At 28.5% G+C, this 12,067-nt stretch overlaps 1 protein-coding gene across 1 annotated transcript; it reads right to left on the minus strand.

Moving 5' to 3' along the window:
* On the minus strand, positions 486 to 11,502 carry LOC105166923 (bidirectional sugar transporter SWEET14-like). Its single transcript, XM_020692322.1, has 8 exons — positions 11,436 to 11,502; positions 11,130 to 11,166; positions 10,798 to 11,008; positions 10,562 to 10,660; position 7,690; positions 1,823 to 1,884; positions 1,443 to 1,562; positions 486 to 1,007 (listed from the first exon to the last, which is right to left on the minus strand). Exons 1-8 carry the CDS (start codon positions 11,485 to 11,487, stop codon positions 711 to 713), a joined length of 879 nt encoding a protein of 292 aa, XP_020547981.1. The 5' UTR covers positions 11,488 to 11,502; the 3' UTR covers positions 486 to 710.

Raw genomic sequence — 12,067 nt, forward strand, 5'->3', positions numbered from 1 at the left:
ACTAGGGAGGTTGTCGTAATTTACTCTTTCTTGTTGGATCTGTGTTTTCCACATCTCGCATATTCCCATGTACCGTGTAATAAGTAACAAGTTTTCATTTTTTGTTCTTTAATTTCTTCAAATTATTTCCTTATGTGACAAGTAATAACTTATATAAATGTAAATAGTACGTAATTAATTAAAGTTTATCATAACAAATGATTAAGCTGATTCTTGCAATCATTCATTGTATATATACATAAACACTCACTTTTCAAAAGTTAGTAAAAATTTAATAATTTTTTTTAAAAGTAATGTCCTTATTTCAATTTTTTTTGGACCCGTGTTTTCTACATACGTACTCTCTTTTGTATCATGCAAGAAGTAATATATTTTCATTTTTCTTTCTCTAATTTCTCCTAAACGAAGAAATGCATTTATCATAATTAATTTACTTTGAGCAATAATTCAATTCAAAGCCCACAAAAAAAGAAAAAAATAGTATATACACATGAAGAGCAGCATCCAATTATTTCATTTGTAAATTGCAGAAAATACATAAACTAATGGGATAAGTCTCCCTGAAGTGCGTACAAGCAAATTAACAAATGACTAACAAGAAAAATACACAAAGCATCATCATACATAATTAATTTATTACACATAAATGCCTAAATTCAGGAATTAAATCAATTAAGCAAGTGGATGCCATAGAGAAATCAATAATGCTTTTAAAAAGCTTCAATTTCCTTAGGCAAATTCTGATGGGAAGATGCTTCAACTGAGACACTAACACTCATGGGCTGCTGGGAAACCACTGGAATTTTCTCCGAACTCCGACAGGCACTGAGCTTGATAATGTCAATAATTTGCTGAGTTAGTTCAGGAATTTTCTGCTCATCCAAAATGATAATTTGCTTTTGTAGTATTTCAGGAAGCTTTTCTTCTTTCGTTTTCTCCGCGTTTCTGTACATTAGGTAGAGCACCATTTGAAGCACGCCGAAGCTGAACCCCAATACATTTGGAATCTGCACACAAAATAATAGACGTGGAAATTAGAAAGATGAAGAGGGTAGGGAAATTAAGACAATAAACTGAACACCGAAACATGCAAATTAATCACAAAACGCAGAGGTTTGTACTTCTTTTTCAAAATATTAAAGTGTATTTATTACAAAACTATCAGGTTTGTTTAATGATTACTTTTCAGATATTGTGTTATACTTAAAATTATCAGTTGCGCTCCATTATTCACTACTATTTCTCTCATAGTACAATTAACATGCAATAGTGGAGTTCTAGTTGGGAGCACCAATTGTTGCTTTTACTAAAAATATAAATAATAAGAGTAAGAATTATTATTATTATTATGATTGTTATTAAATATATACTCTCAATAAATATGTCGTATGTATGCATTTTCTTGGGGCGGGAGAAGTAAATTAAGTCGTAAATGAACTTACCGCAATGTTAAAGTCTTTGAGCAATAGGCCATAGAAAAACCACATAACTGCGCTAAGTGTAAGGAATAATGAAAGAAGAAACGGCATATGTTGGACGCTCTTAGTTCGTATAACTTGTCTCTGCAAAAAAAATTTAAATAAAAAAGAAATGTATAGTCAATGAAATTTTCCTCTTGGACAAAAGAAATTAACTTAAAAATTTATTGCAACCAAAGTACGAGCCAATATATATATATATATATATATATATATATAGAGAGAGAGAGAGAGAGAGAGAGAGAGAGAGAGAGAGAGGAGAGAGAAGGGCAAGAAAAAGTACGTAGTAGGATCTTTTTATTTTATTTGCATGGATACATATTTATATATATATTTATGCTTACCACAATGCATAAAGGCGCAATGAACACACACAACGAAAATATTAGACAAATCCATCCGACAACTTTGGCTCGTTGAGAAGCTTTCACTAGGAATTGAGTCACACTCGCGAATCCCACCCCACAAACAATAAGCAGAACAAGAAGCTTCATTGTTTGTACCTGCATGCGCAATAATAAAAAGTAAAATTTCTTGTAAATTATTTTTCACAAGAATAAAGAAATATTATATATATATATATATATATATATATATTATTTTGTTGTATTTATTTGCGTACATATTTACGTACCCTTGATTTCTTGGATGCATAGACAATGAAGAAGATAATGTATATGGTCTCGAATAAAATTTTTCATTAAATATATGTATATAATATATACATATTCATATATATATATATATATATATTGTACGAACTCATGAATTAACGTTATAAACTCAAAGAAAATGAAATGATATTTCTTACATCGGAGCAAGATACACCATGAACGAGACAATATTACCTGCAAAAGTAAGACAAAACATTGATACTAAAAAAAAAGTGCATTTATAATTACGTCAACTACGCATGATTAATAATGAAACAGATTTCGACATTTCATATTAAAGTAATCACATAACCTATATATCTTCAACGAGTCAATTCAAATCATCAATAACGTCACTAACAATGATTTTGTCGTGCCAAGTGTATAATAACTTTCAAAATCAATGATTTGAAGCATAAACATGGTGTATTATAGTCAATTTCCTTGTACTCCAATGACATATCAACGTCACTCATTCTCTAACAAAAACAAAAGTAGCTAGTATATGATTCGCATTAGGGTTCATAGAAGACAATTAAAACATGGGATTTCATAAGAGTAGAGTGTAAGAAAAAGAAAACAAACAAAGTAGCTAATTAATGTAATAAACATGAAGTTTAATTGTTTTTACCAAGAAGTCCAAATGCAAAAGCCCAGTGTGCAGAGAAACCTGCCATAGCTCTCTAGCAAAAGAATTGACACTTTGCAAACTTAGACCTCTAAAAGGAAATACTGCAATCTTATGGCCAAGAATGAAGGGTTGGGCACCCATTTATATAGAAAGCAAAGGAAAGACCACTTGTGCCTTAGCCAAAAATCTGATTAACAAAAAAGGTGGGATGATCAATCCAGCTCTCCTAAAGCAAAAGCACCTTTTGTTCTTGTGATATTATATTTTGCAATATGGGGGGCACATTTGTCATTTCACCATGCATGCAATAGTTTCTGCAAACAGTTATTTCAAGATTTTTTCCCCTTCTTTTCTCCATTCGGGTTTTTTACTCATTGTGTCGTCAGTTTGAATCTTCTATTGTAATTTAGTTTTTGTTTTATATAATTGCATAAACCATGGTGCTGATGAAGAATTGTTTTTCTTATTGAAGCAGAAAACTTACGGTTTGACGACATTGACTAACAGAATAATTTAGAAATACGAAAACAAAATCCCAAAAGTATATGTCGGACGTATTGCCCTAATCAACCATCAATGACAATTATTACCTCCTAGTATTTCGTACGTCAATCAGAATTTTTATTGTAAACCAGTGATGAAGTTAAAATAATTGACGAGAATGACTAATTACAAAATAATCTAATAATTAATACGAAAAAAAAAAAAACTGCATAGAATGTATTGTGCACTAATTAATCAACCATCAACAAGCGCAGTTTATGGACAAAAATGTAATATAGCTGTAGCTAGTAACATATCACGGAAAAGATTGTAAATACACGAAAAATTCTAGGTCGAATCCGACTTGCTAAAATTTAAATCAATCATATGACAAGTGCAATACACTTGTCATGTAATAGGCGTACAGTTCAGAAAAAAGTGAACAATCACATAACAAGTGTGATACACTTGCTTTGTAATTGATTTGATTCGACCAAACTTGATCCAGGTAAAATTTTTTCGTAAATACACAATCTCATTCTTGACTTTGGAAAAAGAGGAGATCATAATCTTTACCAACTTATTATATATATATATATATATATATATATATATGTTGAACTGGTTTGAAATAAATTATTTGCTTAATTCCGCACTATCAAATTATCCATTATTTACGACGTTTATCATGCATATAATGAACTTGTCAACAATATTAAGATATATTGAAAAAATGAAAATTAGAATATATAGAAGTGGTGATGAGAGTAATGTGCATGGGATGGAATAGATGGGGGTATGATTCTTGCCACTTGGCATCAATTATAGAGAGAGGTGGAGCAGAAGGGGTGATGAAAAATTGAGGATATGATTTAGTAGGCTTATCTTGTCTTGGTGGTTTATGTCATGTTTGGATCAGTTTTCTTTCTGCACAAAAGCCTGCTTGATTGATTTTCAATCATCCCTTTCTCTTTTCCAAATTTTTGTGGATCTTTTTTTTTCATTCCCTCATCAAAATTATTGCTTGCTTGTGAATTTTTTGTTATTTTTAAAACTAAAATATTATATATAGCAAAGAAAAATGATAATATTTAATTAAATTGCATGTGTCTCCTTTCAATATATCTCCTTTTCCCTCCGCGTTGTGGGATTTTGAAAAGTTGATCAATTATGCCGAACTCCATTCTAAATGCGCCCTTAAATTTGCGTGGTGGCTCTTAAAAGATGCCTACTCCTTATTTTTTATGAGTCTATTATATATTTGTGTATGTTCTTGAAAATATAAATGATAATGCAAAATTTATAAATTTATATTAAGTGACGATAACTGTTAGATCACTAGGAAAATACCAATTTCTTTAGTAAATTATCACTTTTTTCTTTGCAGAATTTTTTGGAATTTTTCGTTCTCCGTTTTATATATATGGAATAATATATAAATAAATAAATATGAGATGATGATAAAGAAAAGGGATACGTTGTGTCTCCTTTTCAATTTCTCTTTTCCCCCCTTTTGTGGGTTGAGTGATCGTGTCCAATTGTGCCTAACTCCATTCAAAATGCCATCTTAAATTTGTGTGGTGGCTGCGAAGATCTAGCTAGGATGCGTGTTGTATTAATCATCAGTCCATTTACATATATATATTTTGTTGCAAAATATTAAATAATAATGCAAAATTAAGCTTTTTCCTTATAAAATATGAGATAGCAAAAGACAAAAATTATAATTTTAATTCTGTAATTTAGGGAGGTATGATAACTTTGATCTTATCCGAATTGATTTACATGACTAAAATTACAATATCAAATGCAAGTTAATTACATGCAATCTTCCTGTTAAAATTGGCTGGAAATGGACTAAACACTACAACAAATTGATTATTCCATAAATCATAAATCATTTCAAATTAAAAATCGCAATAAATCGATAGTATGTACTATGATCAGAGAAAATCGATACGAAAACTTAAGTTCGAACTACGATTAATCTACATTCGCTATGGTTTTACCTATGACCAAAATTGCCATGGTGAAAAGCCATATTTCTTATAGTAAAAATTGCCAAAATTTTAATGTTACAAGACTAAATTTCAAAAATTAATTGGCGCAAAACAAAAAATGTCAACCCCTGAAGTTGCAGGATTAAAATTGCATTTTCCTCTAACAGTAGGCGTACAATTGAATGAGGCATAAAATACAATGGTAAATAGAGAATTCTCTAGGCTTAAATTGGGTCGGAATACTAATTTGAATTTAAATTTCTTCGACCGAAAATTTTGAAATAAATAAAAAAGAAGAAGAAGAAGAATGAAAGCACTTTCCGTTCATTTATTTGATAATACATGACCGTAATATCCGGAACTAAAAGTGAAACACAAACAAAAGACATAGTACTACGCATCAACTTAATCAAATTAGTTAATTGTCAAATAATTTGGGTTGAAGAGGATCTTGTTCAGCAAGTTGTAACAAAAAGTAGTATTAATTAGTTGTAATACATCGCCGTATTCGCTAATCATTTTTATTATATAATAATAAATTTATTTTTTTTAACAATAATAATTTTTACAAACTCATAACAAATAACACGAAACATAAACCAAGAAAACGAAATTAATATGTAAAATATCCTTTTTATTTTCAATGATGGAAATTTTGATTTTAGAGATGGAAATATCCGTCTATTAATTTTTATTTGATTTTCAATAGCAACATGCATCAGATGTTTGCTAATAGTAAATATAGGACAGGTGGGATAATTTTCTCCACATATCATAAGTAAAAGTTTTGGAGAAAAAAAAAAAGGTCGTGATATTTTTGAGCTAATGTCCGATTTTTTGTACAGAACTCATCGCTCGATCCACCAATAATTTATGGTGCCTAACTTGTTTAAGTTGTGTCTCATAAGTAAATTGACACAATATCTAATGTTCTTGCATACTACCAAATTAAAAGTATCAATGTCACAATTATTACCAAACTAATGTATGGCAAAAAGTACGTAGTAGTAATTATTTAAAAAGAAACAAAAGAAAGTTGTGATCATGATTAGTTAATAATTAAATAATTAACCAATCATGTGTAATAAATGTACATAAAAATCAAAACATGTATCATAGTATGTATCTATTTATGTTTAGTAAACTTGGCTATCTACAATGATTGTATGTATTTTCTGAAATAATTTCCTTGAAAAAAATTGAAAATTCCAAGTTACCTTTTTTAATATCAAAGGATGAACTGATGGAAAAAAGTCCAAAAATAATATTGATTACTACGATACAGCTCTAGGGCTTGATTCTTTATCCAATAATCTTTTTTCAATATTTTTCCAAAATATTTTTTTCATGATGCGCCGTAAGCAGCATAAAAAAGAACTAATTTAATTTAATAATATAAATGCTTCTTTTTTAAAATGTTAAGGTGCTCTTTAATTCTTTTTTATTCTTTTTTTTTTAAAATATATATATATATATATATACACACATATTAATTATTATTGTGATGATATGTTGGAATTATAACAGTTGAAGAATAATTGTGAAATGATTGACAAGTGCAATCATATTTGTCATCCATTTAGTATGCATGAGCACATCATCAATCATGTCGTCTCAAAATGATCCCCAATCACAATATTGCAAAAGTGCTGTTAATTAATCATGTGTGATATAATCAGAATACTTGTTTCAATTGAATTTGAGAAAACATGACGTAATTTCTCACTAATTGCAAGTGGAATTTCACTGTATACCGACTCTCCACGGCCAAGAATTTTTTTTTTTTTAAAATTAATAAAAATAATCATTCAGTATATAGTAAGTGAAAAGACCAATAATGAGAGAATTAATATTCAAGATTTGGAAAAATATATATAAAAAAGAAGAGGCTGAGAACATATTATAAGAAATGGACATCAGAAATTATTTTATTTAATTCTTTATGATAGTGATCTATCTATTTTTCTCGCTTTTTTCCAGATAATTATAGTTGCTTTTTCGTCCACTTACGCCGAAACTCCTACAACCTACTTCCCTATTTCGTTTAGAATTCTAATCCTTTCTCAAAGATATTTAATTCTTTGGTTAGAGTTTGAACGAGAAATATTAAAATAAATAAAAAAATATTATATAAAATTTTAAATTTGTTTATGTATATTTTTGTATTCATAAAGTGATAAATGTATTATATATATATGTGGTGATCAACATCATTACATTTTTTCCTTTATAAGTACAAAATTATTGCATGAAAATATTAAATAAGGGGTAAAATTAAAAATTTGTACAATTTTTTTTGCTAATGTCGGTTTTTGTCCAAATCCTAAAAGAAAACAATTACCTGTAAACAGTGAATTTTCAAAGGGGATGTAAATATAATTTTAAAACTCCTTCTGTGCAAAGTATAATTTCATATTTTTAAAGGGGGTCTAAATTTAATTAACCCTTAAATTCTATTAAACTGCAAAATGACTAACGCTACAGTAAAAGATATGAGTAATAAAAAACTATTAAATGGTGTTAATGAGGTTTAGTTTAATTGGCGAAACTGAGGCTTTATAACTTTAGAAGGTCATGAGTTCGAGCTTTGCTAGGTGCGTGGGATATTATCTGCTATATAGTAGGAGTTGTTGTCTAATATATAATTATTATAATACTCTTAAATTTTTTAGATTTTGATGTCGGCAGAAATAATTGTATTTGTAATCGATTTATTTTAATTAATAATAATTCATCGCTCTTACCTCAAAAAAAAAAAAAAAAACTGCTAAGTGGTAAATTTAAAATTATCACTTACAAAGTACATTAACTGATAGTAACTTTGATTTTCTTGCAATATAATTGAAATTAATGATAAGATTATGTACAAAGTTATCACTATAGACAAGGAGTGATATATTTGTATGTTGACAATATATGTACCTATAATGACAAGAACTGTCACTATACATACTATCTAATGGTTTTTAATTAGTGAAAACTTTCTGTATAATTTTTTCTGTCTATAATTCTTGCTAGTGATAAAAAAAAAATAAAAAAATCTTGCTAATGACAACTTTGACAAAATATTTGTCATTAATAAAATTATAAAATTTATTATCATGAGAAAATAAAAACTTATGTCTTAATGCATATAATTAACGACATGAATATTAAAATTCTCAAATTTTCCACCATCAATTGTCTCGTTTTTTTTTCAGTTTTACTCGCCAAAAAAAAAAAAGAAAAAGAAAAAGAAAAAAGGGAAATGCTCCCATAACTCAATTTAAAAAAAAAAAAAGTTGATTATATTAAACATAGTACAAAAATTACAATAATTAAGAAAACAACTACATTGGGGAAATGAAAGGTGATGAGAAGCATCAAATCCCCATTTCAAGAAAAAGTGAACCTTTTTTAATACTAAAATACAGTGGGATTAAGGCCCCATTTCAACAAACTGAGACCTTAATTACTTATTAATTAAAAAAGGATCGATTTTAAATACAAAAATTAAAGTAAAATTAACTATTTAAAAGATGATATAATTAGTTGGGATTATCCACCACTCTTGCATTGGGCTCACCAGCATTTTCCTCTGCAATGGTAATAATCTCAATGTTCTGATCTTCTTGAGTGGGGACTGGGTGGATCTCAGGGGTAATTAATGTTTTGGACTTGGGAGTATCTGGTAATTTCACACCTTCATCAGCCTTGCAGTTCTTGTATGCCACATATAGTATTATTTGAAGTAGTCCAAATATGAATCCCACTATGTTGGGAACCTATACAATTATTTAATCAAAAAAAAAATGTGAGCAAGTGTGTGTGTATACATATATATAGAAGATAGGGGAATAATTAAATATTAATTTTTTTTGTTTTGATAAACTATGAAAAAAAGAGAATATCAGTGATAAAAAATTAAATAATAATATTAATGTAGTCATTAATTATATACATTTAGTAATATTATTTTTTTTATAATTTAAAAATGACGATTATTGTGTAGAATAAAATTGTTATTAACAATACTTAATAACAAAAAATTACGTGTTTTCAAAGACTTCTACTTTGAAGAAGTGCTAATTATAGGAAAAGTTAAAAGTTGCAGTTGAATTAAAAACTTAGCATCTTTATGAAAAATACGTAGATAGGTTTTTTGGAAAAATTACTTTATAAAAGAACTTATAAATTGATAAAATACTCCTTTTAATTCTAAGTTTTCTAAGGATATTATTCTACTCAATATTTGCACTTGTCATTTAGCCAATGTAATTCTTTTAACAAATACTAAATATATTTTAGTAGTATATTTTATATTTAATCATCTACAAATAACTGTCATTTATAATATCAGAACATATCAAAACGTACTAATGTAGCTAGCTAGTAACTCAAGATTTAATAAAATAACTTTTCCATTAAACAATTATTGAATTTGCATGACTCCCAAAAAAAAAAAAAAACCTTGATTTCCCTTTAATTAATCACATCAACTTAGTTCCTGTTTTTTTCTCTATAGTATTGGAACAATATATATCAAATAACTAATATATTTAGACGTACAAATCTCAAAAATAATAGAAGAAGGGCAATTTGTCGGCTCGACCGATGTTGTAATGATCATGAAATATTAAACCAAGTCAAGAAGGCTAAAATTAATAATATTAACCTTTAATTTTCAATGTTGTATTATGTTAATCAATTAGTAGTTTAGTGTTAGCTAAATATATATTTTCTTCTTTTATGCAATAAAATGGAAGTGATCATATTCTTAATTAATTAACAAAACATGTATTATTGTTGAAGTTGAAGAGAGAAATCAATTACCGCAATGTAAAAGTCCTTGAGCATCAAACCATAGAAAAACCACATCACAGCATTCAGTAAGAGAGCACATGACAATGAGATTGGCATATACTCCACGCTTTTTGTCCGAATTACTCGTCTCTGCATCCCACAAACATATACATCAAAATTCCCAAATATTTTATGTGCCAAACATAGTATTAATCTCAACTCATGCACTCAACTTAGAGTTTACATTGATAAAAAGTGAGGTTTTGTTATGATTAAAGCTAAAAAATCGGTACCAACATTAATTAACCAAAACCAGGTGAGACCAAAGCATTAAGTAAAAGATCAATCTACTCACTATGGTTTTTAAGTTGTATTAATGTAGGGAGTAATTTATATTTTATAGTGGCATGCTACTTAAATACTGCATATTTAATGATACAGATGTATATAAATATAGTCGTAATTAATTACCATGATGCTTAGAGGCGCGATGTACACACTTGCTGACAATGTTACAGATATCCATCCAAGAACCTGAACTCGTTCCGGTCCTTTTACTAAGAAATGGGTGAAAATAACGATAAGTCCGAACCCAACAAAGTTGAGAAGCGAAAGCAGCTTCAGAGCGCCCATCTGAATTCAAAGTTCAACAAAAATCAATTCAGAAATATATATATATATATATATATATATATAACCCCAAAATAATAAAAGAAATATTAACTGATAACGGACTTTATTTTATTTTTGGAAATTAATTAATTACGTACCCTAGGTTTTTTGGGTGCATAAGCAATGTAAATGGCAATGTAAATGGACTCTATGAAACACCCGGCGGAGTTGATTGTGATGAGAAGGGTTTCGTTTGATTTAAGTGTTGCGTAGTATATCCACAACATCGAGCTAAGTAATGCAACCACGTATGGAACTGATTGAAATCCTTCCGTTGATTTCTTCTTGAAAATTCTGTAAAATGTTGGCCTGAGATATAAATGAATTAAAAAGTAAATTTTAGCATTAGCCGCACATATAAATCACTTAATGTCATAGTAAAATGGATGCATGGCAAGCATATATATATATATGTAGAAAAAGAACTTACATTGGAGCAAGATATACCGCAAAAGAAACAAGATTACCTGCAGAATTATTTCAAAAATTAATCATAATAATGTCATAAATGCTCTAAAAAACAAAAATATATTAGTGATGTCAAAACATTTACGATTAATTAGTTATAAAAACATCTTACTTAAATAAAAAGCAAATATAAAGATCGATGTCTTCATTATTGGGGTTGCATACATAGCCTCCCATTAATATGGAAGTTTTATGTAGCTGTGGAATTAAGTGCTCCAAAGAAAAAAATAACAATAATAATGAGGGCATTATTTGTAACATTAATCACCTAAAATTCCGAACGTAAATACCAAAGGATTCTGAATGTTAAAAAGTGCCATATTGTCTTCTCTCTCTCTCTTCCTTTCTCTCTCTAGGGTTTGAAAATTGCAAATGAGAAACCAGGGTTCTGAAGAAGATCCCTAGTTTTCTTGAACCCTAGATTTTGAACTATGAATACTGGGAAGTTGGGGAAATGGCTATATATAGAAGATTTTGGTCCAAGTTATAGTGCATGAGTTGTCAGTAATGGTTCTACTTTCCCTATTTAAATAAATAAATTTAAGTTAGCAGCTGCCTACCAAAATTTAGTGGTAATTATAATAATTAATCTTGCATTGCAAATTCTTTAAAGTTGGTAACTAAAATAAAGACAAGAATTAAAATCCAATTGTGTCATGCCACTTACTAATATTAGCACACTAGCAAACATATATAAGTTAGCATATTAATTTCTACATCTATTAATTAAATACAAGTGTAAATTACAGTGACACGCCGTAACGTTATGTCTAATTATACAAATACTATATGCTATTTATTTGAGATTATAATTGTAATTTATATCGACAACTCATCACGGAACATTATACAAATACTATATGCTATTTATTTGAGATTATAATTGTAATTTATATCGAC

Source organism: Sesamum indicum, linkage group LG1 (assembly GCF_000512975.1).
Source record: "Sesamum indicum cultivar Zhongzhi No. 13 linkage group LG1, S_indicum_v1.0, whole genome shotgun sequence".
Lineage (NCBI taxonomy): Eukaryota > Viridiplantae > Streptophyta > Magnoliopsida > Lamiales > Pedaliaceae > Sesamum > Sesamum indicum.

Excerpts from the sequence above, each read along its gene's own strand:
- LOC105166923 (XM_020692322.1), bottom strand. The coding sequence starts at position 11,487 with ATGGCACTTTTTAACATTCAGAATCCTTTGGTATTTACGTTCGGAATT. Across the intron at positions 1,563-1,822 it reads TTGCGCCTTTATGCATTGTG|AGACAAGTTATACGAACTAA; the intron begins GTAAGCATAAAT and ends TTTTTTTTGCAG. Across the intron at positions 1,008-1,442 it reads TCAAAGACTTTAACATTGCG|ATTCCAAATGTATTGGGGTT; the intron begins GTAAGTTCATTT and ends TTTTGTGTGCAG.